This window comes from Gallinula chloropus (assembly GCF_964237585.1).
Source record: "Gallinula chloropus genome assembly, chromosome: 2".
NCBI classification, from domain to species: Eukaryota; Metazoa; Chordata; class Aves; order Gruiformes; family Rallidae; genus Gallinula; species Gallinula chloropus.
Window position 1 is genome coordinate 69,164,270 of NC_140086.1, and position 15,348 is coordinate 69,179,617.

At 41.4% G+C, this 15,348-nt stretch overlaps 1 protein-coding gene across 1 annotated transcript; it reads left to right on the top strand.

The window, feature by feature from the left end:
* The first annotated feature begins 114 nt into the window (after positions 1 to 114).
* SDHA (succinate dehydrogenase complex flavoprotein subunit A) lies at positions 115 to 15,294 on the top strand. Its single transcript, XM_084279934.1, has 15 exons — positions 115 to 181; positions 3,119 to 3,205; positions 4,232 to 4,393; positions 4,823 to 4,966; positions 5,107 to 5,271; positions 6,325 to 6,473; positions 7,701 to 7,825; positions 9,064 to 9,232; positions 9,887 to 10,082; positions 10,853 to 11,024; positions 12,366 to 12,484; positions 12,809 to 12,920; positions 13,802 to 13,932; positions 14,451 to 14,564; positions 14,951 to 15,294. Exons 1-15 carry the CDS (start codon positions 116 to 118, stop codon positions 15,035 to 15,037), a joined length of 1,998 nt encoding a protein of 665 aa, XP_084136060.1. The 5' UTR covers position 115; the 3' UTR covers positions 15,038 to 15,294.
* The last annotated feature ends 54 nt before the right edge of the window (positions 15,295 to 15,348 follow it).

Sequence of the window (15,348 nt, forward strand, 5' to 3'; positions counted from 1 at the left end):
TCGGACCCTCCCCCCCACCGTTTCCCAGTCTCTCCCGCCGAGCCTTGCGGGCAGCGGCGCCGTTAGCGGCGGGCTTGCGCCTGCGCTGTTGCTCGTTCCTCTGAGTCCGTGCGAAATGGCGGCGACGGTAGCGGCTTCGCGGAGCTTGGCGAAGCGCTGGCTGCGGCCGGCGGCGCGGGCGGTGAGTGCCTGTCCTCACCCCGCCCCGCACTGCCCTTCCGTCGGCGTCTCGGTTGGAGGCACAGGGGTCAGGCCGCGGGGTCGGCGTGGAGAGCTCGCTCGGGAGGGAGGCGGGCCGGCTGGGCCGAGGGACCCCGCGTCTCCTGCCCCTCCCCTCGGCCGTGCCGGGGGATCGCGCTTGGCCCCGTCTCTGCCCACCCCGCCCCGCGGCGTGGTGCCCGGCGGCCTGTGCCGGCCCGGCCCTGCTGTCTCCTCCGTGACCTTGGCGGGGAAGTACCCGCCCCGTAGCGGGGAGCCGCAGCTGGGCTGCGGGAGCAGGGCAGTCAGGGCTGTGCGGGGCCGAGTGTTCGCTCGGCAGGCTCCCTCCCCCCGGTTCTTTTTTCGGAGCGGGGCCGTCTTTCGTACTGGGCTCCTGGGGCAGGTTGCTGGGAGGGAGCTGGCGGTGGATATGGCCAGGCCGCTCCTCCTGGCTTGGGAAGCGAGCGCCGTACGTAGCCTTAGGCTGTGAGCAGCCTCCCCGAGGGACGGAGGAAGGCCGCGGGTACGGGGTGTGCTGGGGAAAGGCCCTGGCAGGTGCAGCGCCTTCCAGCCCCATCACCTGGGTAGAAAGCTTGCTGCTGGCTCCTTCTGGAAGGAGGGAAGGTAGTGTGTATAAGCCTTCTTTAGATGTGGCTGCAGTGGTTTCCAGGAAATGCTGCCTAAAGGTTTGGTAGTTTTGGTTCAGTTGATCAGTGAGCTTTCCTCGGTGAAGGCTTGGTTTTTCGTTTCATTCCACTGTTCTCACAGTGTGAGATGAGGAGCTGATCTCTGGGTTTGGGATTGCATAACATGAACGCATAGTAAATGTAGCTGTAGTTGTCCCTGGTAGTAAATGTAGCTGTAGTTGTCCCTGTCTTACAAAGCTTGCCGAAAAGGCAGTCTGCAGAGAGGGAGGAAGGCGTAAGGAATGTCATTATGGTTTAGGTGGCGGTGATCTGGCCCTAGTGGGACCTTTAATTTTGTAAGCATAACAATTGACTTCACTGTGATCAGCGTTTTCTTCAAATTTATCGTAACACTTTTTTTTTTTCTGCTTTGTGGACTTTTGTCTACTTTCTGGCAGTAGAAATTCTGATGTATAGCTTTAACCAAAAAGTGGACGTGGATGGGAATAGCAATTCTGAAACCCTTTTTTTTTGAAAATATAGATGTGAACAGTAATCTACTTTTATTTGGTGGATTTTATTTATTGAGTATAATACATTTCAAGTGTCCTCTGATGCAAAATATATTTCATTAAGTGTTTATAATGACTTCAGAAAATAATAAAGTTTTTTAAAAGGAAGTGAGTTGCAAAGCATTGTGACAGAATTCCGACTGGAGATTGCAGCAGGCTGTTGTCTCTGAGGGGAGAAAAAATGGGTCAGGTCCTTTTGGGATGTTATGGCATCACCACAGTTTATAGCCCTGGGGGTTGTTTCTGTTGAGTTTTTTTCCCCCTCAGTCATTTGCACTTTCTTTGAGTTTGTAAGTATGTACAACCTGTTTGTTGTGTGCTGTCTTTACCTACGGGGAAGTTTTTGTTTGATTAGCTTTATAGCTGATATTTAATGTTTCATCCCTATGTGAAATATTAATTAAGGCGATTAGTACAGGGCTTAAGATGAGCATGGAATTGTCCAAAGTGTGATAACACAGCAGGGTGGAATGGGAAGACTTAACTGCCTGGAGGGGACTGCCCCTAGAACTCAGAGGTGTTGAGACGGGTCTTAATTAAAGATGGCTGTAAAAACCAGAAGTGTGTTAGCAAATCTGATGACACATTAGATTCACTGTTATGCAAGAAGATGATTTGAGGAAACTAGTGTAAGAGTTGATAAAACTAGGTCGAGGAAAGTGTAGTGCAGTTTGCTTTAGGGATGGGGAAAGGACAGACATGTGGAAGTGGTAGGATGGGAAGACCTGCTTGTTAGCGTATTGTAGGGTTATTGAACCATGAATAGGGCAGTTACTGGAAAAGGCAAATATCACTCCTGTGCATGTTAGGATATACTTCAAAAGGGGAAGTGCTGATGTTACTGAGGTCACTGGTATGGCTCTGTGCTGCTCTTCTTATCCATCATATGTGCTCAGTTAGGCATGTTTTTCTGTATGGTGTAAAGAAGCGATGTCAGGTTCCGAGAAGATGGATGTTTATACTGTGGGGGCTGAAATTCTGGTTGTTTTAGCCTCTTAAAGCAAAGACTGGATACTGGGTAGGTTTGCGTGGTGGGGTTTTTCATGTTGGTTTTGGTTTTGAACAGGGGGAGAGGGAATAACATTACAGAAGTGGGGAGAGGAGCGGGAACTGTGCCCTTGTGCTTCACTTAGGTATTAAAAAATAGTTCTACTTTGGCCGCTAATTAATAGAGAATGAGACAAAGAGAAGTATTTCTGACATTTGCAGCAATGGTGAGCTGAAACAACTTTTCATACCACCTAATATTTTAATCTTCATTGCTCTTGACCACCTGGAATAATTGAAATTCTGAGGATTGCTTGACATGAGAGGTATTTTCCATTAACTCCTGCCGTTACCATATTTGTTTACTTATGGAAAAAAAAAGTAAGACTACTACAGCATTAATTGCAAACATACTCTTCTGTCAGTGCAGCCTCAGATATTCTGAGAGACTGGTTAGTTGTAGTGACATATGTATCAGATAGTCCACAATACTCTGATCTTGTTCTCTCATCCAGATAAAGCTTTTCCTTTTTAAAAATTTTTTTTCTGGGTATGAATTTAGAAAAGTCAGAACTTCATTGCATGTAACTCTGAAATACGTGGGTACAGTACTCCCATATGTGTGATATGGGTGGTAAATAGCAATTTGTTACAAGTGGAGGGCAGCTGAGACTGCCAGAAGTCCTCTTTGTGGAAACACTTGTTCCATAACAGCTGTCTGCCTTCTCTCCGTAGTGGCCAGCGGCCTGCCAGACCCTGGCACGCAACTTGCACTTCACAGTCTATGGGAAGAAAAATGCTTCTACGAAGGTTTCTGATTCGGTATGTTTGTACTTCTTTTATCTAACCTGTTACTTAAGATACACAGAGACAGGAAGCAACCAGGTACTTGGCTTTCAGTGGAGTGTTATGTTCAAACACAGTGAGGTGGTGTTGCTGAAATGCGTTGCTTTAATGATAGTTTCCACACAGAAGAGTACACGATGGATGTAACATTAGCTGCAAGAGCCTGTTAAGAACATTTAACCTGTACTGCTTGTGTCCCTGTGAAATTTAAGTTTGACCAAGCTGGTGAGGGAGAAATATTCCTAGAGAGGAATAATAACCCCAAGCCACCAGTACTGTGGAAAAAGATCTGGGATTGCCGGTGGACATCAGATTAACCATGAGCCAGCAATGTGCTCTCGTGGCCAAGAAGGCCAGTGGCATCCTGGGGTGTATTAAGAAAGGTGTGGCCAGCAGGTGGAGGGAGGTTCTCCTCCCCCTCTACTCTGCCCTGGCGAGGTCTCATCTGGAATATCATGTCTAGTTCTGAGCTCCCCGGTTCAATGATAGGGAGCTACTGGAGAAGATACAAAAAAGGGTTATGAAGATGATTAGGGGACTAGAACATCTCTTTTTCGAAGAGAGACTGAGGGACTTGGGACTTTTTAGCCTAGAGAAGACTGAGGGGGTATCTTATCAAGACTTAAAAATATTTAAGGGTTGGGTGTCAGGAGGATGGGGTCAGTCTTTTATCAGTGGTGCCCAGTGACAGGATGAGAGGCAATGGGCATAAACTTGAATATAGGAAGTTCTACTTAAACATGAGAAGGAACTTCTTTACTGTGAGGGTGGCAGAGCACCGGCACAGGCTACCCAGAGAGGCCGTGGAGTCTTTTTTGGAAATATTGAGAACCATCCTGGATGCTGTGCTGTGCAGCCTGCTGGTGGTATTCCTGCTCTAGCAGAAGGGTTGGACTAGATGATTTCTAGAGATCTCTGCCAATCCCTGCCCTTTCTGTTTTTCTGTGAAATATTTGTAATAAAATAATAAATTTGAAATAACAAGCCAATTTATTTCTCCAGATTTCTACACAGTATCCAGTAGTGGACCATGAATTCGATGCGGTGGTTGTGGGTGCAGGAGGAGCAGGTCTGCGGGCTGCATTTGGTTTGTCAGAGGCTGGATTTAATACAGCCTGTGTAACAAAGCTGTTCCCCACCAGATCTCATACTGTTGCAGCACAGGTAAGAAAGGAGGTAGAAAAAAATGTTTCAGAATCCTTGCTGTCAGAAAAGCTGATTTGGATATGGACATGAAAAGCACGTTTCAAGGCCATGCTTCCTTTTATAAATACTGCATATTTAGTCAAAACTGTTTTGGAGGGCACTGTATGTTTAGATTATATTTAGTGCTTTTTCACTGTGTTCAGTGTGACTTTGCAATTCATTGTGTTACACGAAGGAGAACAAGATAAGAGCCATTGTGAAACTGCTAAATTGCACAGGTTTTTCACAGCCATGTGAAACCTGACTTTACTGTATTTCTTGCACACAGAGGCATAAGTGGTATGTGGTTTATTTGTTTATTTTTTAACAGAAATGAGGAAAACCTGCTAAATCTTTCCTTTAGTCATATAATTCCAAGAACATTTGGGTTTTTTTTTTTGTTTTCAGGGAGGGATCAATGCTGCTCTGGGAAACATGGAAGATGATAACTGGAGGTGGCATTTCTACGACACAGTGAAGGGGTCTGATTGGCTGGGCGACCAGGATGCCATACACTACATGACTGAGCAAGCCCCGGCTGCCGTGATAGAGGTGAGGCTCGCTGTGTCACCTATCAGTATTTCTAACACAGACTAGTTTCCCATAACAGCTCCTGACAAGAAACACAGTAAAATAACTTGTTGGATTGATATGCACAAGTGTTTCTGATGCTTTTAATCTGGGTTCAACAGCTGGAAAATTATGGGATGCCGTTCAGCAGAACTGAAGAAGGAAAAATCTATCAGCGTGCGTTTGGTGGACAGAGTCTTCAGTTTGGAAAGGGAGGTCAGGCTCACAGATGCTGCTGTGTTGCAGACAGGACAGGACACTCACTGTTACATACTCTGTATGGCAGGGTAAGAAGCTGTGATGGAAACTTGGTTTGGGTTTTTGTCTTTGCAATTAATGATTTTTTAAATTCCTTTTTTTCTCCCTGGAATTTGAAACAAAATAAAATGTGTAGCTGCTCACATATGACTGAGGAATCCAGGGGAATGACTGATAACAATTCTAGATTTCCTTCTTCCCTCAAGTGGTGTGGGGTGATGTAGCCTGGGTGATGCTGGTGGGTTGGGTTTTTTGGTTGGGTTTTTTTTTTGGGGGGTATGCAGAAATAGAATACGTTGAAAATCCATAATTATAGCAGATTTAGTGAAGAGAACAGATGTTAGTTAGTGTTATGGTCTGCTAGCTTTGTTGTCTGTAGCATTGGGGAACTCTGAGAAGAGGCACAAGGCAGTGTTTTCTTACCCTCATCTTTAAACAGGGAGTGGGGGAAATGAGGTGTAAATGCATGAAGGCTACTATGCATTTCTGAGCTTGCTCTATGGCAAGTAAATAATTAAGTGTTCCATCATCTATTCCTATCTGTTCTACACAGTATAATTGAAGAAAGATTTGGTCATTTTAAAATGTGAATAAGCTACTTGACACCTGAAATTAAGTAGCTAGTGGGTATTTTCTTTCTTTATTTACTTAGTAGCTAGCTAATTGCTGTCATTCAGGTTTGTACTGCTGCAATACAAATGCTCTGTGTTGCCAAACGCTGGTCTGAGCCTTGAGGGCATGAGGAATGTTTGACTTGCTGCCCGCTGCTTCTACTGGCAGTACTGGGCATGTGTCAAGCACTGCTGCTGACTAAAGTCTTGCCAAATGCAGAGGGAAATAAAAAGACTTGCTGAGTAGCTATGACTTCTCAGAACTAAGTGGTTTGGTAGCTACTTATGTCTTTAAGCTAGAATAGATTCATTAGCAAATTTTTATAAAAAATTGGGTGGAAACTGGCTTCCCTGAGAGTGAGTGGTGGGGGTGGGTTTTATCCTGATACAGCCCATATACGTTGACAACTTTGGAGATACTACTTTTGTTTCTGGATTTTTCTTAAAAGTTCCTTTTTTATTTTCCCCCAGTCTCTAAGATATGATACAAGCTACTTTGTTGAATATTTTGCCTTGGACTTACTTATGGAAAACGGAGAATGTCGTGGTGTTATTGCCCTTTGCATAGAAGATGGCACCATACATCGTTTTAGAGCCAAGAACACCGTCATTGCCACTGGGTAATATAATGCTTATGATGGACAGAAACTTGAGAGTGCTACTAGTTGGAAGCCTTTGTGTTTGTACAAGTACTTGAATCCTTACTGTAGAGATGACATTGAGTTACATGTTCACCCCCCCACCCCCCCCCGATCGAAAGCCATATAACTGAATTCAGTCATTCCCTTGAAAGGAGGCACCTATTAGTTTTGTGACCAAGTATAAATTTAATGTGAGGTCTAATTTGAATTCTAGAACAATGACATAACGATGAAACAGGTAAGAGCAGTGTGTGTGGTCCAAATAGTGTCAGATTTTTAAAATGAGCTGTTTAAAGTAGACATTTTTGCAGTGCTACCAACGTGTGCATGTACCTGTAGGGTCCCGAGTTTCCTGTAGGAAACAAGGCTTTTCAGAATTTGGGAGAATCTGTTACATTAGGATATCAAATTGTAAGTCTTAATCTCATCCTGCAGCAATTATCGCATGAGTGTAACTTAACATTACTTTGTTGCAAATGTTTGTATAACTTTTATTAGAATGCTGTATGCATTGGACAGAGATGAACAGCGATGAACAGCGATAGTCTGTTAGCTGCTTCAGTAGGACATACACACTTAAAATATTTTGCATAGCAAAATAATTGAGTTTGGTTGTCTATATAAATTTGGCTTTATTACATTTGAGGCTGGTTTTGTACTGGAGTACTTTGAGGTACGTAAAGTATTTACATTATTATTTCTTCTGAGAGTTTGTGCTGAAATTGTCCTGGAAGCTTGCAACAGTTGTTTTAGGCATAAGAATTCATTTTTAATACTTAATATTGGGCAACTGGGTTTTGAAATCTTAGGAGTATAAAATCAGGACCATGTTGAGGATGTAAACCATTGTTACGTACTGCTTTTGTTAAAACTGCTAGTAATAGTTCAAATAGAGTCTAATGCTATTTGATTGTAGTGAGAACTTTCTGAAGTAACTTTTTGGTAAAAAGGCTTCTGATACTAACCTCACTATGCTGCTTTGGAATTGGTTTTCTTTTTCTTGGACCTTCTGTTACCAGCTATTCTACAAATATGGTTGAGTGTAACAGGAAAATACCAGTTTAGTACAGGCAGTAGCAAAACTTAAGTATTTTGCAAATTAACACTTTACTCTTATTTCCACTGTTATGCAAAGAGCACAGTAGAGTGATGGGGTGTTCTGGTGACTTTCTTGGCTGCTGATTCTGTTCACTTTGTGTCCTGCAGTGGGTACGGCCGCACTTACTTCAGTTGTACGTCTGCTCATACTAGTACGGGTGACGGCACTGCTATGGTCACACGAGCTGGTCTTCCTTGCCAGGACTTAGAATTTGTACAGTTCCACCCTACAGGTACAGAATATGAAATAATACTCATGCTGGTTTTAATGATTCAAATGGATTCTTTTTTGTTTTGAACTGTGCTCGGGTCAGTTTGCGCTTCCCTGCAGCACCTGGTTAGTTGCTTGTGACAGGTGTCCAGACTTGCCTGCCACTGCTGTGGAACACAGCTCTGAGATAGAATACAAATGTGAGAGGTGTCTCAGCTGTTGTAATTTGAAGGCCAGTGTTAAATATTATAAGAGGATGTCTTTACCATACAGGTTTTATGAATCTGAAGTTGAAACCACTTCACCTCTTGAAGTTACGTTTCTTCTTGCCTTTAAAATATTAAAGGGCTTGATATTAGGCACAGGAGCAACAAGAGATGCAAATGCTGGGGAGTTGTGTATTAGAATCTTTTGTGGAAGTGGGGTAGTTAAGTAAAGTTATATATTTAGGACTGTGGGTTTATAGCACAGGATCAGTACCTAAACTGTGAACAACAATGGTCATGGACTAAGAATTGAAGTTTTTTTTGTTGTAGCTAAATATTTGCTTTTAACTTGTGATACATGGTGATTTTGTTCATTTTGCTTAATTTTACAATGTTACCCTTGTTATAGTATAGAGGTCCAATGTTCATTTGACTTAGCTAAGATTTTTCTAGTCAAAGAAGCTTCACTGCTTGTCTAATAATTCCATAGCTTTTAATATGATTATCAAGTCCATGAGTTGGCATTCTTGTTTTCTGTGGCGACCGTTGCTGGAGGCGAAGGGATAGCCCTTCCTGCTTTACAGGAAAAGTAGACTTAACTGAGAAGGCTTTCACATTCCACACAATTTCAAGCCATCCTTTACTGCCTTAGCACGGGAGAAGAGGGAACAGAGATGAACAAAGTGGCCTTGAGAAAATCAGCTTGTGGTTTACTCACAAATCTTGAACAAATTGCTGAATGTCTACAAAAGCTTTGTAAAAGTCTCCTTACATATTGCTGGTGCAGATCTCTTATAGTTCAAATATTGTAGATACCATGGGTGTTAAAAATCAACTTGCTCGCCTTCCAGGAAGAGTGTCTGAAAGGAATAACAGTATGTGTTTCTGAGCAGTCTTGGGGGGACAATTTCTAGTGGCATAATTAGGGTGGGATAACATCTCACCCCTGTGACTTGTTTGTGCTATTTTAAGTCCTTGTTTATTTAATCCTGGTCATCCTGATTACGGAGCTTGAGAGAATGTCTCATTCGATCATTATTTTCTGTCTTGACAGGTATATATGGGGCTGGATGCCTTATAACAGAAGGATGTCGTGGAGAGGGAGGGATTCTGATTAACAGTCAAGGTGAAAGATTTATGGAGAGATACGCACCTGTTGCAAAGGATCTGGCTTCCAGGGATGTAGTATCTCGTTCTATGACCATAGAAATCCGTGAAGGAAGGTTAGTTAAATATTTTAATGAACCTGCAGAATAAATACTTCATCATAGTAGACTGTGTGTGGTACAATAATTAATTTTATAAACACCTGATAATTTATGGGTGTGAGCTTTAGTAACTGTTAGCTGAACACTGCATGTAGGGCAAAATTTAATTTGTTAATCCCTAATGGTACTAAAAACCAGAGTGTGAAGTGTTAGGAATATCCTGTTTGAATTTGATGTGTGAATTTGATGTGTCTAGATACAGTTGCTAAGACAAGTCTAATCTATATGCTTTTAATGTGAACAGTGAAAATAATTTGGTGTCACGTTAATTATTGTATTAGTGATCTTAAATTCTAAAATATTTCTTCAGTGGCATAGTATAGTGGGTTAAAGTCTTAAATACTGTGATTTATTTTGAAAAGAAAGCTTAGAGGTGAAAACTACATGTAAATTCTGCCAGGTTCAACAGTCCTCTGAAATACGCTAGATACTCATTTGTGTCATATAACCTTTGAAAAGATAAAAAGTTATTTTTTTCACAAATGAAACAAACTTGATTAGAAATATTACTGTTGTTCGCAGAATTCTTGTTATGTGTTCCAATGCTGACGTGTCTTTTTGTGGTGTTTTTTTTTGTTTTGATTTTTTTTCTTGGGTTATTTTCTGTAGGGGCTGTGGTCCTGAAAAAGACCACGTGTACTTGCAGTTACACCATTTACCACCACAGCAGTTAGCAACCCGTCTTCCAGGAATTTCAGAAACAGCTATGATATTTGCTGGAGTTGATGTCACTAAAGAGCCTATTCCTGTTTTACCTACTGTGCATTATAACATGGGAGGCATCCCTACTAACTACAAGGGACAGGTAAGAGAGAGATGACTTTTAAGAAGTTTTTTTCCCCAGTGTGATAATAGGAAATTTTTTCCAAATATAAAAACGTGAACAATGTTTTTCATAAATGTAAGGGTGCTAAATAACATTAGCTTAATATTATTATAACAGTGCCAGAGTACTTAAAACACAGTCTGCTTTGTTTTTCTAAATAACCTGATAGCTGTGTTCCAGCCTGTCTGGAGGTGGGAGTTCCAAGAAACATCTAAAAATAAAGTTGTTGTCAGATATGACAGTATTTCTCTGTTTATCAAGCTGATGATATATAGTCAAACAGGGATCAAAACAGTGCTCTATTACAGTTAGTATCTCAAGTTAATGTATATTAAATCTCTGTACCTTGTGTAATCTCTACACTAAAGCAGATTCCTTCAATTTATAGTAGTTAATGGTCTGTGATGGTGTCACACTGAAAGAGAAAAATTCAGCTGTTGCGCTTGTTAATCTTTCAATGTAAACTTTTGCCTTGGGAATGTGTGCAGATGAGGCTTTCTTCTTGTGCTTTTCTGACTTGCTGCAGAATTGTGATGAAGCATACATTGTTGTTTCATAAGCATAATTAAAGAAATCTTTGATTTTTAGTTCACATAGCAGTACTACTTACCCTTTGGAACTAGGGTTTTTATAGTTTTAGAGTTGGAGAAAACTCGAGATTGTTGTATTTTGCCTTTACATGGCCCTGTAAATAAGGAGGTTTGTACTGTTGCAAACTGAGAGTAGTAATGGCCTGTGTGAAATGCTAGGTGATCACCCACGTGAATGGTGAGGATAAAGTGGTACCTGGTTTGTACGCTTGTGGGGAAGCAGCCTCTGCGTCTGTCCACGGCGCAAATCGACTCGGAGCAAACTCACTTCTGGATCTGGTGGTCTTTGGCCGTGCTTGTGCCCTTACCATTGCAGAGACATGCAAGCCTGGTAAGTCTCTCAGCTTGTCTCACTCTTTTAGAGATGTTTCCCTTTATAATTACACTTCTACCCAACAAAAACAGTTGTTGCTACCCAGTTGGAATTCAGGATGCTAGATGCAGACTCCTGCTTGTTAGAAAAGGCAGAAATCAGTGTTTGCACTTTTTCATAAACATGTTCTTTGAAATGCAAATGCTTGTCATTAATGTTTGCTTTGTGAGTTGATCTTAAAATTGGAATTGGGTCAGTGCTATTTGCAAAAACAGTTGAGATTTTTCACAGACTGGCAAACCAGAGTATTGAATACAAAGACTGACTTCTCCACATGCTGCACTGCAACTTTACATCAAAATGTAGTCTGTCTTACCCTTGGCACTTAATTATAGTGGAATTTGCTGCCACCTTGTTGATTTATAAGGTGGACTGCATACGCAAATCATGATATACTAAAAATCATACCATCTCACACTGTATATGTGGGTTTTCACTACTGAATATTATTTTTAAATAATCGGGTTCAGCAACAGTTGCTGAGCTGAAAAAGACCAACTAAAAAAATACTGTAAGAGGCAGTTATTGCCAGAGCAGGTCAAGTCTAACAGTAGTCATATGTCCAAATTAAAAAGACTTGGGTTTTTTTTCAGTCTGACTCTGCACAAAGTGCAGAGAGTAATGATTCCTGCTGGAATCAGATCTGATCTAGCAATGCCTGTTTGCTCTGGTTTCATGCAAACATTTACTTGGATCAGTCTTTCTGTGGCTCCTTTGAATTTAAAATTGCAAGAGGGTTTTTATTAATCTGAAAGCAAAGGTACATGAAGAGATGAAGTGTGCTGGTAAGGTGCTGTGTTTGGTTTGTAACCCAGTAACAGATGGGCTCTGGTGTTAGAGCTGTGCCGACCTGATGTGTAACTGTCAAGCTTATTGACTGGTCCCTGGTCCCTTAACAGGTCCAAGAGAAGGTTGGGAGGTTTAGGGGTGAGGAATCAAGGGAAGTATAGGAGAAGGTAGTAATGAGACAGCGCTTATTCCACAATCTAGAAGAATCTGCATCAAGTGCTGTTTTTAAGGAATTAACAGCAGAATTCCTTAAAATTTAGCAGAATTTAGCCAAACCTATAAATTCCCTATGAACTGTCACAAGAAAGAATGTGATTCATATACTCCACTGAGAACTCTGTTTTTAGTGTAGGGGCACTACTGGTGGGAGTTCAAGGAATATATAGTTAACCTGTACCTCAGAAGAGGAAAACAGATTTTGTTTTAGTCAAATCTGACTTTTAGCAGTTGATAGTCTATGAAACTGTCAAAACCAGTCACCTAGTAAACTTGATGAATCTTTCTTACTAGGAGAGACAGTTCCCTCCATTAAACCAAATGCTGGAGAAGAGTCAGTTGCTAATCTTGACAAACTGAGGTTTGCTGATGGAACCATAAGAACTTCGGAAGTGCGACTTAACATGCAGAAGGTAAGCCTGGTGAAGCTGCAAACAACAGAGGGTTTGGTCACTTTCAAAATACACTCTAGGATTTGCTTTGCAGAAGGAAAAAGCAGAGTGAGGAGGCTGTATCAGTTTTGTTGCTTCTTTTCCCTCCCTTTGGTAGTTTACACTGTAATAGCGTGGGGGTTCCTCTCTTTGTGGTGAACAGAAGAATTTGTTTTTCTTCAGGCTGCAGACATGTCTGAAGTTGGAACAGCTCTGTATCAAGCTCTGTTGGAAATAATGAAGTGATGTGGGATATTGTGGATATGCAGCAGATGAAATTGATTCTTTATTTTTACTGTCTTGCAGACAATGCAAAACCATGCTGCTGTGTTCCGTACTGGTTCGGTACTCCAGGAAGGCTGTGAAAAACTCAGCAAAATTTATGGTGATCTGGCTCATCTAAAGACATTTGACAGAGGTAATTTGATAGCAAAGTGTACAGCTTTGCCAGGCTGCTTTCTGGAGAAAGTGGACTTTGGTGGGGGGGTGTTTGGTTGGGGTTTTTTTCCCTTTCTAAACCTGCTTATGTGTTTCTTGAGACTTTGGCTAGAGACTGACCATTATGAATGTTAAAATATTTTGTGGAGATAAACATGGTAATCAGTGAAGTACTTGAACTTCCTAGCCATTTTCTGGTTGCATGCTCTTTGAAAGAAGCAGAAACTGAAATCAGATTTAACTGTATAAGGTACTAACTGCTGTTCTCTCAGAACATGAAGTTGTTTAGGTGCTAAGGTGAAAAGGAAAAGATACCTGTCTGTCTTGGACAGCTCTCATTGAGCATGAAGAGTAGTGTTGGGATAGCTTAGAATGCAGGGATCTCTTAGAATGTAAGTATCTCCACCTTGGAGATACTTAAGTGAAGAATTGGCTTGAATAACTAGCAGTTGTGGGTTTTGGGGTGGTTGTTTTCTCCCTCTCTCGGGGTGGGAGGGAAAGGAAAGTCCTGTTGTCTGGCTCTGTTAGGAATCTACATAGAGCTACCATCTAGTCAGATTTTGAGATCTGAAATGAGGTATGGGGACTGACTTGTAAGGTATGATACAAAGCAGGTGGGACTCTGTGGTCTAATGTTGTCTCAGCAGTATGTGTACAACAGGGACACTGCTAGAACTACAAGAATTAATTGCAATTGTTATGGTGTAGGAATAGTTTCTGAGCCTTGCAGGCAATAGGAATTCAGTGTTGCAGAGTACTGTGACTGCAGTTCCATTCTAGGTGTCAGCAATAGGACAGAAGTAAACTGGGGAACAGCTTCTTTTGTAGAACACCTTCCACAGTATTTTAATATTTTACCAGGCATTGTGTGGAACACTGACTTGGTGGAGACCCTTGAACTGCAGAACCTGATGCTTTGTGCTCTACAAACCATTTATGGTGCTGAGGCTCGCAAGGAGTCCCGGGGTGCTCATGCCAGGGAGGACTATAAGGTATAAATATTTTCTGTGATCTGGCTGTAGGATTGAATCTCCTTGCTGTGTGTTCTTGGATGGATTATTTTAAATGTTGTAATTTCTTCAGAGAACAGTCTTCAGAGTCAAGATAAGATTACTGTAGTATTTGGGTTCCCCTCTGCTCTGTTTTATCTGTTCTTACTTGTTTTGTATAAAATGACCAGTGCATGCAACACTGTGTAGTGATCTTGAGAGAAGACTTCCATGTGCATATCCAAATGAATGGAGAGGTCTAAAGCAGGACTACAGTAATAATTAGTTTATGAATGCATAAACAGGATTTGAAGCAGAATAATGGTTCTATGTGAGGAAAATTACCTTAAATACCAAGGCTTACCAAGGGCTTTAAAATTTGACACAGGCAGTGTTAGATAAAACTTGCTGGCTATTAGGAGAGACTGCATTACAGTTGTAATTGGAATGCAACTAACCGTGTGGTGATAGCAATTTGCAGATGCAATTTCTGATCTATCCTAACCTAATTTTATCCTTAGTCACGGATAGATGAATTTGACTATTCTAAGCCACTCCAAGGCCAGCAGCGGAAGCCTTTTGAAGAGCACTGGAGAAAACACACCCTTTCGTATGTGGACGTCCCATCTGGGAAGGTATGTTGAGAGTCTGATACTTGAGGGTCTTTCTCACTGTCAGCAGACAGCTGGTCTCATTTACAGCTGTTCTGAGAATACAGGTGATTGTCACTGTCTCAGGTACTGATACAGTCTAATGTACTTAGTGTTGATCTTTATTTGTTTTCTCAGTGTTTCTTGTAAGTTCCTACTCATTTTGTACAAGTAGTTACAAGTTACTCTTGTAACTACTCTTGTAACTACTCATTTTCTGTGGAAGGAGAAGAATGATGGAGAAATTAACTGAGTGATGTCATTGATGTTAAGCTCTCCAAGTTATTCAGTGATTCCTGCTAGCTAGGGTGTCTTGTTTAGATATGGGAGTTTTGTTTGTCTTAAAATTTCTTTGTTCTGTTTTACTTCAGGTTACCTTGAAATACAGACCTGTGATCGACAGAACTTTGAATGAAGAAGACTGCTCAACTGTCCCGCCTGCTATTCGCTCATACTAGTAACTTATATCCGACTTGCAGTCCTCTCCCAAAGGGGGTTGGTGTATATAAGCATAGCACAAGCAAATCAGAATAGTGTTGTTACTATCAATTAATGGAAAATGCTGACTAAAGTTTTCTCCAGCTTGTATTCTGCTGTGGCGTACTGTACAATTACCAAAATGGAATGCCAAACAGCTTATGTTCTTTCACCCATCTGTTGAAACTGACAGGGAAAACACAGCACGTGTCTAAATAAAGTGATGAGAAGTCTTGTATTTGTTTGAATATGCTGTTATGTATATAATTACAATGCTTTTATTTTGAATGTA